We start from the raw sequence: 15,513 nt of genomic DNA on the forward strand, positions 1-15,513 counted from the left end.
CCGGGGGGGCCCCCCCGGCCCGCGAGGCCAAGCCACAGCACCCTACAGGCCCAAGGCTGGAAAAAAATTAAAAAAAAAAAAAAAAAAAAGAACACAAAAAACAAACCCTTACGGGGACAGGCGGAAGAGCGCCCGTCCGCACGCCCACCACCATTCCTCCCTTGATCCGGCGATTTCTCCCTCTAGGTGATGCCACGCGCGGGGAGGAGCACTTCTGCCGCCTGGCCCCGTGGGAGATGTAGTCTTTCAGGATGCAGGGATAGAAAGCCCTTTTACAAAACTTTGGCAGGAGAAGAAGAAAATAAGACACGTATGGGAGTCCAAAACGAGTCCCATGCTCACACAGACCCTAAACACACACTTTCCCTTTTCTTAACCTTCGCCAGTCTCCAGGGCAGTTCCTTCCCCACCCCACCTCCGACATCCCGTGTGTCTCCGCTCTGTGTGGGCCTGTCTAGCGCTCTCCTACTCGCTCGTTTGTCGGCCGCTCTGTCCAATCGTAGGTGCGCTTGTGGTCGGCTCCCGGCGTGCATTGCGGCTGTAATGGCTGCCCCCGGCTGGCGCGGTGTTGGGCTTGTTCGAGGGGTGTTAGGGATCTGGGAACTGGGCCCCCACACCACGAGGGAGTGGGTGGCCTCGCTCCCCTCACTCTTAGACTGTCAACGGAGGTGCGTGTCCTGTGTCTCGGGCGCCGCTTTTTCTGGTCCCCGCTTAGCCTCGGCTTCTCGCAGGTATGGCCAAGGCTCAGCCCTGGACCGCTTCCTCGGATTCCCTCAGTCCGACAGTTTGCTGACTCCTCGCGCCCCCGCCGTGGCTATGCACAGAGGTAAAGGGCCCTGGCTGGTTTTCCTGGGACTGTGACGGTTTTAGCACTGAAGGTCCTGAGTCGGGAAACCCCTCAGTCTCTGGGGATATCGTCTTCCGTTCTGTTTTACAGAAAACGATTTCGCGACCCTGAGAGGCGAGCAGTGAAAGATTTCATAGGAGGGAGGATACCAGGTTCTAAGAGTTTAGAAGGAAGAGGGAACCGATTTGGTCAAAACCAGAAACGCTGGGGGCCGGCCCGGTGGCGCACTGCTACAGTGCGCCGCTTGGGAAGCGCGGTGGCGCTCCCGCCGAGGGTTCGGATCGCGCTCCCGCCGAGGGTTCGGATCCCACATACAGACCGGCCGCTCACTGGCTGAGCGAGGAGCGGGGGCAATGCCGAGGGTTGCGATCCCGTAGCCGGTCCTGGTCCGGTACGGGCGCAACACTGAGGGTTGCGGTCGTTGCCGGTCACGAATCACGAAAAAAGACAAAAAAAAAAAAAAAAAAAAAAAAAAAAAACCGGAAACGCTCATGAAGAATCACGAAATTGAAGGGCCACAGACAAGACAGAGTTGAGCTCTGCCCCTACATGGGAAGCAAACTTCATCAATAAATACAAGTTGAGCCCCATCTACTTACACACTGAGTTACGCCTAGGAAATAGCACACTTTGTTCTTGAAGTAGTGTAGAGTTTAGACGCATAAACTGGTAATTGCAGTACAATGTCATAAAGAACTAAAACAAGGAAAAAAAGCTTGCAGAGCCTTCATAGCACCCTTAGTAGGGTGATAGTCAGAGCTGGAGAAATTTCTGGCTTTATCTAGCCTAGCTGTACATTCACACACGTACATACATTTCCCAGGCACACTACACAATACAATTACACGCAGTGATTGAGTACCTCTTAAGTGCCAGGCGTGGTTTTACACAATGAAAGTTATAAGTAGTTAAGTAGGTACCATTAATATCTCAACTCTGTTTTACATATGAGAAATGAGGGGGCTTAGGTTAGAGAACTTGATAAAGCCACATAAACAAATTAAGGGACAAACTAAGTCTTAAAGTCAGGTGTTGGTGATTTCAACCTGGTGCACTAATCTTGTACCACTGTTCCTTTGTGAGAGGGCAGGATGGAGCACCTGACAAGAAATCCAGATTCCACTATGTCTCACTCCTCTTCCCACCAACACACAGATGAGCAGGATCTCCTCTTGGTCCATCGCCCTGACATGCCTGAGAATCCCCGGGTCCTACGAGCAGTTGTTTTGGGAGCCCCGAATGCAGGGAAGTCAACACTCTCCAACCAGCTGCTGGGCCGAAAAGTATGCTGCACCCTTGACCCTCCCACCCTTTTCATCTCTCACTTCTTGGTATGCCTTCATGGATGGTCCTGGAGGGATCTGGGACTTCACTTGGAATTCTTTGTTCCTGGCAGGTGTTCCCTGTCTCCAAGAAGGTGCACACCACTCGCTGCCAAGCTCTGGGGGTCATCACAGAGAAAGAGGTCCAGGTGGTGAGTAACTACAGAGGGAGTGCTGAAAACAGGACAGAGGGTAAAGCTAAGAGGATCTCCCTTATTATTCTTGAAGAAAATGATGCTTAGATTTATTTATCCAAGGGAAGGGGACCTCCTCTTCCTTTAGGCCTGCGACAGTTTTGTCTTTACCTAACTCCCTCTGCATCTTGTCAGAAAGGTCTCATTCCCTCTTTATTGCTTCCTAATTTTGCATACATTCTCAGCCATCATCTTCCTCCGTGAACCCCTTCTAGAGTTAAAACAAAGCTGAAGGGTAAAAATCTAAAATCAGTGATAGCTTGGCCAGAAAGGGAGGGCAGCCTCTGGACATCAAGGGTGGCCTCTGTCTCACTCCCCAGCCATAATCTTTCCTCTTGGAGTATGGGTATCTTTCCTGATTTTAGATTCTACTTGACACACCTGGCGTCATCAGTCCTGTTAAAAAGAAGAGGTAGTGGCTGTGGAAACGGGGGGGGGAGGTTGTCATAGGGGCTGGAAAAACCCCTTACCACCCCCTGCCCCTCATCAGGAATGCATCATTCATGAGATACTTCCTGACTGATGCATTCCTGTCTGTCCCTCAGGCACCATCTGGAGTCCTCTTTGTTGGAAGATCCATGGAAGAGCATGGAATCTGCTGATCTTGGTTAGGCACAGGATAGGAACCTGAAGCCCAGTTTACTGGGGTCACGGCCTTTCATTCTTGGTGGTTTGGGGAGTGGGGGTTGGCCAGAGCCCATACCGTGGAAGGTTCTGTGGGGGCTAGAAGAAGAGTTGTCATATCCTTGTCCTTCTCCCTTCTCTGCCATTTTCCAGTTGTGGTTCTTGTGGATGTCTCAGACAAGTGGACTCGGAACAAGCTCAGCCCCCAGGTGCTCCAGTGCTTGACCCAGTTCTCCCAGGTCCCCAGCATCCTTGTCATGAACAAAGTGAGCACTGCCCACCTCAGGAAGGGGTCTACTTCTCTCCAAAGCCGCCATCTTGCTGACCACACAGCCTTTGCCAATCCTCTGTGCCCAGGTAGATTGCCTGAAACAGAAATCAGTTCTTCTGGAGCTCACTGCAGCCCTCACTGAAGGTGTGGTCAATGGCAAGAAGCTCAAGATGAGGCAGGCCTTCCGCTCATGCCCCAACACTCCTTGCCCTAGCCCGGTAGCTAAGGGCCCAGACACACAGTCTGTGGAAAGCCATCAGAGGATTGGCTGGCCCCACTTCCAGGAGATCTTCATGTTGTCAGCCCTAAGCCAGGAGGATGTGAAGATACTAAAGGTCAGTTAGCCTTGGTCATAGGCTGGCCGTTGGTTTCTACAATGCGAAGATAAGCCTCCGATTTCCTTCTGGAAGCAAGGGTGAGTAGGAATGTTTTGGTTGGGGTTGAGATGCCCACCTACTCCCTCTGTGCCCACAGCAATACCTCCTGGCGCAGGCCCGGCCAGGGGCCTGGGAGTTCCACAGTGAGGTCCTCACTACCCAGACACCTGAAGAGATTTGCACCAACATCATCCGAGAGAAGCTTCTAGAGCACCTGCCCCAAGAGGTGCCCTACAGTGTGCAGCAGGTGCAGGCAGAGTGAAGGGATCTGGGGGCTCTATACCAGGCACACACCCACAGCACTACAGCTGGGTATTATGATCTGACTAATCATGATGTCTCCCCGTACAGAAAACGGTGGTGTGGGAGGAAGGACCAAGCGGGGAGCTGGTGATCCAACAGAAGCTTCTGGTGCCCAAAGAATCTCATGTGGTAAGTGAGGCTAGGGTTGGAGAAGGGACCGAGGCTGTGTTAGGCAGGGGTTCTTCCCCCAACTTGGGAGCCCTGACAGCAGGATCATGTCCCTCTCTTTTACCCACATTCAGAAGATGCTGATTGGTAAGAAGGGGCACCTGATCTCCCAGATTGCACAGGAGGTGGGCCGTGACCTCATGGACATCTTCCTCTGTGACGTTCAGATCCGCCTCTCTGTGAACCTCCTCAAGTGATCACTCTCTACTTCCCCTCCCAGGGCATCCCAGCTCAAGCTTCTTGCAGGAGTTACTGACCAGAAGTGCTCCTGCCTGGGGGGCCTATGGGGACTGGTGAGGAATATGGACATTGACAGGCTGGTGGCTGGGCTGGCCTGGCCTTGCTGAATCTTCACAGTCCCTGCCCAGCTCTGTTTCCTATTGGAGGAAGGAAACTGACTTTGCCCAGTTCCCAAGTATTTTCTCTGCCTGGGGCCATAGCTACTTAGGTCTCAGAAGTTGGCCCCTTGGTGGGAACAGTGCCACACTGCCTCCAGCTGGCATTGAGCCCACAGTTTCCCTCTGAGTTGCCTTTATTAGCTGGGAGGAGCTCTTTCTCATCTCCCCCCAGTTCTCCCACCTTGAAACTGTGTAAGGACCCATGTTACCTGAGTGAAATAGGGCTCCCACCTGCTCCCAAATCTTTCATCCTTCCACCCTATCTGTCTTCCCAGTCTCCGATGCTAATAAAGTTAAAAGACAAGTATTCTGGTTCTCATCTTTATTTGTTTGGAAGAAGAAAGAGAAAATATACCCATTCCCTCACCCTGACCGCCATGTTTGGTCTTTTTCCCTTCCAGTGTTCTGCTCCAGGGTCCTGAGCGCTCTTCCTGGCACGTTTTCTGGGTGCAGCAAGAGAACCATTACCATTACTAAACTCAGTAATGGTAACGGTTTCCTTGCCATTCCCAAGTGCCCTGGTGGTCAGCAGGCTGTGATAGGCTGAGCGGTGAGCGCTTTGGTCTTGAAGCATCTCCCCTGCCTGCGTCAGGCTCCAGAGCTGGGGGTACCCGGACTAGTACATCATCTATACTGTAGTGTCTCATCGCAAACTTACAGTATATGATGATATCCCAGCCAGGGCCCTGCAGGGGCCACAAGAAGCATGGCTTGGAGAGTTCTGTGGGCAGGGAGAGCCAGGGGTTAGGGGCAGGTCAGGGCTGGACACACAAAGCTACCCTCCCTGCTCCACAGCTACCTCCCAGACCAATGTCATGATTCTGTGGTCAGAGTCCAAGTGGGTTAGGGGAAGGGGACTGGCCTGAAGAGGCCCCTGCAGAGCTAGGGTCTGTTGAGATCGCTTAGGGACCCAGAGGCAGAGTTAAGCCAGAGATTACATAATGAAGCAGGAGGTTCCCTCTGGTCAGACCAACAAGTAGACAGACAAAGAGAAGGAGCACTTACCAGGAGCTGGAACTGCAGATTGGGCAGGCCTTAGGATGTAGGGAGACCCTGTCCTCCTTTCCCTTCACTCAAGCTGCTGCCTTTTAACCCACCAGCCCCTCCCTTGGGTGGGACTCTTTTCCTGGTTCTAGAAGGCCCTGCCTCTTAACCCTTCCCCTGCTGGACTCCATAGTACTAAGGGCACTGGCCCCTCTCTCATTAGGCTTTTTTCAGGCACTCTTTTTTTTGGGCAGCTGGCTTGTACGGTCACATAGTCTTTTTATGGACCTTGCTAAGCCTAAAGTCCGTCCTTCACTCCCATCCCCATGAAGCTGATCATCTGTCTTCTGGGCTGGGGAGGACAAAAAACAGCCTCACCCATCCTTCAGGGCTTAATTGCTGGTCAGATCCCTGGTGGAAGATTTTTTTTTTTTATGGTTGTAGGGAATGTTAATTGAATCTCTGTAGGGCAGGGAAGGTCCTGGCAGCTGGATCTCTCTGGAATCAGGTGGCAGGCTCACAGGACCCCTCAGTCTAAAGTTCCATTCACTGCCTATGTGTATGCTGAGCCTGAGGAGGTCAGACCTAGGCAGGCAGAGAGCCTCTGCCTACCCCTGCCCCAGCAGGATCACCTGGGTGGGGGTGCTCTGCTGGGAGATTTGAGAGCAGCTAAATCCCCGGCTCTTTTAGGCACCAGCATGAGTGGATGGCAGCTCATTCTTCAGAGCCCAAGGCACTTACAATAAGACCCTGGCACCATTTGGTTCTCTGCCTGTGGGGAAGGGGAGACTCCTGGTGTAGAGGCTCCTCAAAGCAGGGCCTCTGCTATTTAGACCCCCATTCTGGGAGACACTCCCTCCCTTTCCCACATCCTAGATAATCTGGTCTGTGTGCTGGGGGCCAGTTATACTCCTCTGTAGGGGCGGACTAGACCAGGATGGGGAGTGGGAGGAGAGACCCAACCTTCTTTTGGTTCTTTGGAGGTGTTCTGTTTCCTTCTGCCACAGGACTCTGAAACATGCTCAACCCTCTGCCTAGCATGATCTGCCCTCATTTCTTGTCTAGTTAAGCCCCGGTCCCTCTTCAGATCTCTATTACTTCCACAGAAGTCTTCCCAGGCTATTTATCTTTTTTTTTTTTTAAAAGATGACCGGTAAGGGGATCTCAACCCTTGACTTGGTGTTGTCAGCACCACGCTCAGCCAGTGAGCAAACCGGCCATCCCTATATAGGATCCGAACCCGTGGCCTTGGTGTTATCAGCACCACACTCTACCGAGTGAGCCACAGGCTGGCCCTTCCCAGGCTATTTAAATCTTCCTGTTATGGGCTTATTTATTTATGTAATTATTCATATTAAGGAAATAATCGTGAGGGCCTGGTTTATTCACTGATAGATCTCTACCACATAGTAGTGGCTAAATAAATGTTCATATCCAATGACTGACATCAAGCTGAGCCTAACGTATTGTGGGGGAGGAGAGAGACCTTGGCCTGGGGGTGCAGACAGACAAAGCCGTGGCTATCTCACACAGGGCATTTTTTTCTCTTGGGCCCTCTATTCTCATTTGTAAATAGGAATAATAATAGTCCACAGTTCACAGAGTTGTGAAAGCTAGGTGATGAACCGATGGTAAAGCACTTAGCACAATGCTGGTGCTTGCCCACAGAAGGCGTTCAAACAAGTTGATTCCCACCTCACCCCCTTCCCACAGGAACCCACTGAAGGCCATGGGTGAGGCCTGTTGTTGAAATCTAAAAGCCCATGGAATATTCTTGAAAGCAGCTCGGGACCATTAAGAGAGCCCAGATTTAGAGGTGACAGGCCCTGAGTGATAGTCTCAGCTCTACTGTGTCCTGCTCTGTGCCTTTGGACCAAGTACTCTTGGGTTCCTCAAATGTAAGATGGGAGCCATCAATACCTACCTTACATAGTGGTGTTGAGGGTTACGGGAGTGCTCATCTCACACTCCCAGACCAGAGCCCAGCACATGTGGGATAAATGTCCCTTTCCTTCCCTCCTTTCCTCTGTCTCACTTGCTGTGTGACTGGGGACAAATTGCACTTCTCTAAGCTTCGGTGATGACACAAACCTCATCAAGTTGTAAGAATCAAGTGAGAAATATGGGTGAGAAAGCTTTATAAGCCCAGGTGCTCTGACCAGGCGAGGAATTATCACTATGTCTGTTCCTGCCTCACTGTGACCCCCTTTCTTGTGCTGTACCCCTCCTGCCAGGTTCCCTCTACTCAGAGACTTCACAGACAACTCCTTTACTGGAGTGAGGGCTTCATGCACCAGGGCTAAACTTCATTCCACTCTCTGCCTAGGCTTTGCTTAGTCCCTGAGGGTAGCACCCTAAGGGGAGCATGGGCAGAAACCTGGAGTCTTGGAGGTAGAGGAGAAAGAGATCTCAGCCAGCCAGAGATCCTGTGGCTGTGGCCCCTGGCTGGGGGTTGGGGGGGCAGTGGTGCCGTGATCAGGGTGTGGGCTGGAAGAGAGTCTGGGCCTGGGTGGAGTAGTCTGGGTTCCCTGATAAGTGAACCTTGGGCTATCAGGGTGGGGACCCAGTGCCTTCTGCTTATCAGGAGCCTACGGGGGCTGGAGCAGGACCTGAGGACACTGCCCACCTAGGCATGTCTTCCTGGACAGGTGCTCTTCCATTCCTCTGCCTCCCTGGTGCCCCATAGGGAGTTGGAGTGGAAGTCCCTCTCCCTTTCTGCGAGTCACATGGAGATTATGGCCAGCATGAGGGTGGGGGGACACTGTCTGCGTGCTTGGTCCTGGCCTCAAATTCCGAGAGCTTTTACTTCAGAGCAGGAGCTCCATGACTCCCCTGAAGCTAGTATAGGGCTGTCTGGGCCTTTATCCTTCAGAAGTCTAACTCCAGTTCCTGCCACTGCAGCTTTAAGCTCTGGACTTTTATTTGGACCTTCTTTGGAAGAAGTCCTTGAACCATATGGTGAACAATGAAGTTAAGATGGTAAGATCTGGGGCTGGCCCGTGGCTCACTTGGGAGAGCGTGGTGCTGACAACACCAAGTCAAGGGTTAAGATCCTCTTACTGGTCATCTTTTATTAAAAACAAAAAAAAAGGATGGCAAGATCTGCAAGCATCCTTCAAAATCCTGGTGCTCAGACCTCGTGGCACAACAGTAGCATGTCTGACTCCAAAATCACGGAGTTCAAGTCCCTCATTTATTTAGCAGAGGAAACTGAGGCCCAGAGAGGGGGAGACAATCACACAAAGCCTCAGGGTTCCCTCCACCCTCAGCATCAGAGAACACATGACCCTAAGAGGAACAGGAAGGCAGCAGCAGACACCCAGATACTCAGACAAGCACACATAGCGTGTGAAACACATACAATGCACACATGTACAAAACCCATATATATAGACACACAACACACAGAGACACAACATATGCATTTAAAAAAATAGATTCATCTAGTAAAATTGCTCTTATTGTCCTCTTTGTTGCTTTACTAAGTTTTCATGATGTTAGCAGTTTCAAAGATAAGAAAGGCCAAATAATGGCTCTCTTTTAGCATGTCCATTAGTCAATGCTTTACTCATTCAGTATCTCGCTCACAGCACAGTCAGCAGCAAAACTCATCCTGGAACCAAGGACTTTGAGAAGTTCTGGAAAGTTCTTGTTCTCCTGTTTTGCTTTAGATACAGGGGATACAAAGTAAGAGCACAGGGTGGATCCGGGAGTTTAACTGACGTGAAAAAAGCTGGAAAAGGGGCCGGCCCAGTGGTGCACTGCTACAGTGCGCCGCTTGGGAAGCGCGGCGGCACTCCCGCCGAGGGTTCGGATCCCACATACAGACCGGTTCCCGCTCACTGGCTGAGCGAGGCGCGGTCGCAACACCGAGGGTTGCAATCCCGTTGCCGGTCCCGGTCCGGTCCGGTATGGGCGCGACACTGAGGGTTGTGATCCGTTGCCGGACACGAAAAAAGACAAAAAATAAAAAAAAAATAAATTAAATAAATTTTTAAAAAAGCTGGAAAACTGTTCTAATTCTTATTCTCCATGGAATACATGGGGGACTTGAGGGGCTGGCCAGTTAGCGCAGTTTGTTAGAGTGACACCAAGGTCAAGGGTTCAGATCCCCATACCAGTCAGTCACCAAAAAAATTAAATTAAAAATGAGGGTTTGAGATTTAGGAATTTGCTGAAGATGACTGCATGGTTTCACCCTGACTAGTCTGTGAAGCTTCTCCCAACTCTTCCTGACACTTGCTCCCTATGTCCAGGCTTTGGACCTGCTGTTACTGTTTTCCTCATCACACTTTGGTGAATTTCTCTGATCACTTGTTTGTCTCTAGCTACTCCTTGAAGTACCTTGTCTGATTCATCTCCGTGGCCCAGCATTCTTCATGGGTCTTACCCTGGGAGATGTTTGGAGAATGCCTTACACTGAACAGATGCCAACTTCCAGAAACAGTGCCAACACATGCTCAAGCACTCAATGCGTTCCTTTACATTCCTTATGCCTTTCAGCTCCACAAGCAAGTTTGTATGTCAAGCAATGTTCCCAGATGCCCCTGGAGCCCTTCTAGGGAGTGGGATCCTAGGAATGGCTTCCCATGGGGCTTTGCCAATGTCCATTAGTCTCTAAAAGATGACTGCATGCCAATTTTACAATAAAGAAACTGAGTCTCAGAGAGGAAGTGCTGGGCCCTGAGTCACACAGTAAATCAGTAGAAGAGGCAGGACTACAACTCTGTTCTCCAGACTCCAGACAACCCTGTTCTCCAGATTCCTGGGCTCTGTGTACAAACCTACTATGAATGAGATTGGTTCTGTGTGTGTCTCTGTGGGGCCTTTTTGAGTTGCAGGGGCAATGGAATCAGACCTGAGTTTTGCCAGTTCTCAGTAATGCGATTCTGAGCATATTGCTTACTTCGTCTCTCTGAGCCTCAGTCTCCTTGTCTATAAAATGGGGATGACAATAATACTTACCTCACAAGTTCCTTGAAAAGATTCATGAAAGAACGTGTGGGAAAGCCCCTGAACACATGAATTCCCTCCTCGCTTCTGTTTCACCAGACTTCACCCACTCATCTGACCCCTTTTTAAGCCTCTTCAAATTGCTGCTCTCAGCCAGCTCTAATCCTGCAACAATCTTCTCTCCTTTCTCTGAATTTCTGCAGCTTGGGAGCCAGGCCCTCTTATGCAGCTCACTTGTCCTGGCATCACAGGCCATCCTTGGCTTGAACCGGAGCTTCAGTCTTTACAGTTCAGGAGTTGTACCTTAGAGTTCCTACTTGTTTTCCAGACTACCTGCCCAGAATGGACTCAGAGACAAAGGGAAAATGCATAGCTCTGGATTTGTCAGCCTGGGATCCACCAGTACCTGCTGAGTCACCTGGCCCCTGCCCCCCATCTTGGAGACTTGACTTCCTCGTTAGTAAAATAGGATTAAGATGCCTTTTTTTCCATGATCTTTGTGAAGATGAAATGAGATAGTAAAAGTGGACATTTCTTTTTTTTTTTTTACATAAAGATGACCGGTAAGGGGATCTCAACCCTTGACTTGGTGGTGTCAGCACCACGCTCAGCCAGTGAGCGAACCGGCCATCCCTATGTGGGATCCAAACCCGGGGCCTTGGTGTTATCAGCACCGCACTCTCCCGAGTGAGCCACGGGCCGGCCCTAAAAGTGGACATTTCTAACCTGGCTCACATACAACAGGAGCTCAACAAATGCTGGGCTGCTTCCCTTCTGGCTTTGCAAAGGGCCTTCTCTGTTCGTCTCCTCCGAGGACACATACCCATGGGCATGTGTGCCCACTTAGATACCTGTGCAGATGCCCATAATATTGTACCCCTTGGACACCTGCTGAGACATGTATTGATTCAGACATGAAAACCTTCCCATCAACACCTCCCTAAGTCTATCAGCTCCCAGTTCCTATTCTCTGGGTCAGTAGAGACCCCCACGTCCAGACTTGGGCCGTGACTGCTCCAGTCTCCAGGCACAGCCCTGAAGGGGGCTGTTGGGTAGGAAAGGATCCCCAGAGAGTCTGGATGCTCCTACCTCCTCAAATCCTTCCCGCCATCAGCCAGGCCCTCACCTCCCGCCCTCCCTGCCAGGACAACCTGTCTGCTTCACAGCTGCTGTGGAAGAGATAGGCAGCCTGGACTATCAGGCCAGACAAGGCTCCTCATGACAGTTCCCACCCACCCCAGAGGCAAATGTTTCAGGGCCATTAACTCCCTCTTTGCTGGGCCCTCAAGCCTAGGCACTGGGAATAGTAGTGTCCCCTGCCACCTCACAGTTTCCAAGGCTAGAGTCACGAGCACAAGGAAGTGAGGAACAGCATCACCTGTGCCCTCCAGGAGCCCTGTCTGCATAGTGAGCCCTTCTCTGCCGCATCCTGGGTCCACAGAAGGCGCCCAGGGTGAAAAGTGGCAGCCTGGGCAGGTCTCAGAGGGCTTAGGCAGAAGGCCCTATGCTATCCACTCCTCCTTCCCAAGGCTGGTTCTGGGATCTGGGGACAGAGGCCTCCCCCGTCTGGGAGTCCGTTGGCTTCAGTGCAGGTGCTGATGCATCTCCTTTTCACCCCCTACCCCCAAATCATTGTCCCTTCCTCTTCTACAGCATTCTTGTAGACAGCAAGGCCCTGCCTGTCTTCTTGCTGACCACCTTTTTCTGGGCCTCTCTGGTCATCTCCCCTGGCTAGTCACTGTCCCTGACACTAACACTAACCTGGACCATCTCCTAGTTGGGTCCCATTGCAGCCACCCAGGCGTCCCTTTCCTGAAGATCAACAAGAAGAAATGAAAAGAGCAGGAGCTTCAGAATCTAGAAGTCTGGGTTCAAGTCCTGGTTCTGGCTCAGGCACTTACTGTGGATCTTGGACAAGTCCCTTATCTTCCAGGCACCTCAGTTTCCTCATTTTATAAAATGAGGGGTAGTAGCTATTTTCACAGAGTTGACTCAGGGATTAAGTTGTTTTCATTACTGTATAGTATTCAATTTCATGAATTAAATGCACATTTTTTCACTCTACCATTGATATACGTTTGGGTTGTTTGTTTTTGTTTGTTTGTTTGTTTTGGGTTTTTTTGTCCTTTTTGTGACTGGTAAGGGGATCGCAACCCTTGGCTTGGTGTCGCCCACACTGTGCTCAGCCAGTGAGCGCACCGGCCATCCCTATATAGGATCCGAACCCGCGGCAGGAGTGCCACTGCGCTCCCAGCACCGCACTCTCCCGAGTGTGCCATGGGCTTGGCCCAACATTTGGGTTGTTTGAATTTGGGGGCCATTATTCATAATGCTGCTATGAATATTCTTGTACCTACATGTATGTATATTTCTGTTGGGAGCAAAATGGTTGGGTCAAAGAGTATGCTTATGTTCAACTATAATAGATTCTGTCAAACAGGTTTTCAGGGCTGGCTGGTTAGCTCAGATGGTTATATAACGTGGTGTTGCAACACCAAGGTCTTGTGTTCAGATCCCCATACCAGCCAGCCCTCACCCTGCCCCAAAAATGTCAAAGAGATTTCCAAAGTGGTTGTATCAACACACATTTCTACCAGCAGTGTTTGAAAGTTCCAGTTGCTCCACATCTTCACTCACACTTGGTATTGTCACTTTTTTACATTTTAGTCATTCTGGTGGGTGTGTAGTGATATCTCATTTTGGTTTTAATTTGTATTTCCCTGATGGCTAATGAAGTTATCCCATTATCCAGTCCATTACTGTGTAGCAAATTGTCCCCAAACTTAGAAGTTTAAATGATAAACGCCGCCCCATGGCTCACTCGGGAGAGGGTGGTGCTGGTAGCGCTGAGGCCGCGGGTTCGGATCCTATATAGGGATGGTCGGTGCACTCACTGGCTGAGCATGGTGCAGACCACACCGTGCTGAGAGTTGCGATCCCCTTACCGGTCAGAAAAAAAAATAAAGAAAGAAAAATAAAAATAAAAAGAAGTTTAAATGATAAACAGGGGCTCTAGCTAGTTAGCTCACTTGGTTAGAGCATGATACTACTAAAGTCAAGGTCAAGGGTTCAATCCTCATACCAGCAACCAAAAGACAAAAAAAAACCCCAAACAAATCTTTTACTACCTCGCACAGATTCAAAGGTCTGATTTTAGGAGGTCAGCTGGGCAGAACTGGCTTGGGGTCTCTCATGCAGATGCAGCCAGGTGGGGGCTGCAGCAGCTGGGGTCTGGACAGGTATCTCTCTCTATTCATGTAGCTTTGGGCTTCCTCACAGTACAGTGGCCCCAGAACAGTCATACTGCTTACACGGTGGCTGAAGACTTAAGGAAAGAGTATTCCAGCCAACAAAGCAGAAGCTATGTTGTCTTTTATGATCCAGCCTCTGAAGTCACACAGTGCCAGTTCTGCCATACTCTGGTGACCTAAATAATCACAAAAGGGCACCTAGTTTCAAAGGAAGGCAGCATAAGTTCTTCCTCTCACTGGAAGGACTGTCAAAGTCACACTGTGAGAAGAACATATGGGATGGAAGATATCATTGCCACTATCTTTAGAAAATACAATCTGCCACACACATTTTCATACATTCTGTGTAGTGCCTGAGCCCATCATTTGTCTATTTTTCTGCTGGGTTATCTGTCTTTTTCCTTACTGATCAGTAAAATATATTCTGGTTGCTAGTTTGTTCCACAGACATATGTATTGCAAATATCTTTCCCCCTTACTCTGAGGCTTGCCTTCTCATTCTCTTAGTGTGTGTGTGTGTGTGTGTGTGTGTGTGTCTTTTTTTTTTTTTTTGCAGCTGGCTGGTATGAGGATCCGAACTCTTGATCCTGGTGTTACCAATACTATTTATTTTGTTTTGTTTTATTTTGTTTTTTGTGTGCCTTCATTGAAATTTCTACTGAGATAGTTGTAGATTCACATACAATTGTTCGAAATAATATGGAGACTGGCTGGTTAGCTCACTTGATTAGAGCAGAGTGATGACAACACCAAGATAAAGGGTTTGGATCCACATACTGGCCAGTCAACAAAAATAAATAAAATGGAGAGATCCCTGTACACTTTTCTCACTTTCTCCAAGGGTGACATTTTATAAAACTACAATGTAATATCACACACTCAACCAAATAATATAACAGGATGTTGACATTGATATAATCCACTCATTTTATTCAGATTTCCTGTTTTACTTGTGCTGATTTGTGTATGTGTTAAATTTTATACAATTTTAGGGCCGGCCCGTGGCTCACTCGGTAGAGTGCTGTGCTGATAACACCAAGGCCACGGGTTCGGATCCCATATAGGATAGGGATGGCCGGTTGGCTCACTGGCTGAGCATGGTGCTGACAACACCAAGTCAAGGGTTAAGATCCCCTTACTGGTCATCTTTAAAAAAATAAATAAATAAAAATAAATAAATTGTATACAATTTTTATCACTTGTGTAGTTGATACCAAACAGTTCCAATACGAGGATTCCTTCCATCCCCATCCCCCTGAAACTACTAAACTGTTCTCCATTTCTAAAATTTTGTCATCTCAAAAATGTTATATATACCTCACACCTATAGGGATGGCTAGTATCCAAAAACTAGAAAATAACAAGTGCAGGGGCCGGCTGGTTAGCCCAGTTGGTTAGAGCGCAGTGTTATAACATCAAGATCAAGTGTTAGGATCCCTCTACTGGCCAGCCGCAAAAAAAAAAAAAAAAAAAAAAGTGTTGACAATGACGCAGAGAAATTGGAACGCTTGTGCCCAGTTAGTGGGAATGTAAAATCGTATAGCTGTCATGGAAAACAATATAGTGGTTCCTCCAAAAATTAAGAATAATAACACCAGGTTCAAGGGTTTGGATCCCTGTACTGGCGAACTGCAAAAAACCAAAACAACACAAAACAGAAAAAAATAAATAAATAAATAAAAATTAAAGATAAAATTACTATATGATCCAGCAATTCCACTTCTGGATATATACCCTCCAAAATTGAAATCAGGGTCTTGAAGAGATATTTGTACACTCATGTTCACAAGCAGCATTATTCATGATAGCCAAAAGGTGTTA

General features: G+C 49.2%; 1 protein-coding gene across 4 annotated transcripts; it reads left to right on the forward strand.

Annotated features, from left to right (window-relative positions):
• Positions 1-534: 534 nt before the first annotated feature.
• ERAL1 (Era-like 12S mitochondrial rRNA chaperone 1) lies at positions 535-4,811 on the forward strand. 4 transcript variants are annotated; one of them, XM_008593113.1, is made up of 11 exons: positions 544-826; positions 2,003-2,130; positions 2,244-2,321; positions 2,729-2,775; positions 2,909-2,970; positions 3,141-3,253; positions 3,345-3,593; positions 3,733-3,882; positions 3,987-4,067; positions 4,181-4,231; positions 4,327-4,811. In XM_008593113.1, the coding sequence occupies exons 1-11, from the start codon at positions 544-546 to the stop codon at positions 4,360-4,362; spliced, it is 1,278 nt and encodes a 425-aa protein (XP_008591335.1). In that variant the 3' UTR covers positions 4,363-4,811. The 4 variants fall into 4 exon arrangements, with proteins under 4 accessions (XP_008591337.1, XP_008591335.1, XP_008591334.1 ...); XM_008593112.1 differs by having other exon boundaries at positions 4,181-4,193; XM_008593115.1 differs by having other exon boundaries at positions 535-826; positions 4,181-4,811.
• The last annotated feature ends 10,702 nt before the right edge of the window (positions 4,812-15,513 follow it).

The sequence above is a fragment of the Galeopterus variegatus genome, unplaced genomic scaffold, assembly GCF_000696425.1.
Source record: "Galeopterus variegatus unplaced genomic scaffold, G_variegatus-3.0.2 Scaffold8725, whole genome shotgun sequence".
In the NCBI taxonomy this organism is placed as follows: domain Eukaryota; kingdom Metazoa; phylum Chordata; class Mammalia; order Dermoptera; family Cynocephalidae; genus Galeopterus; species Galeopterus variegatus.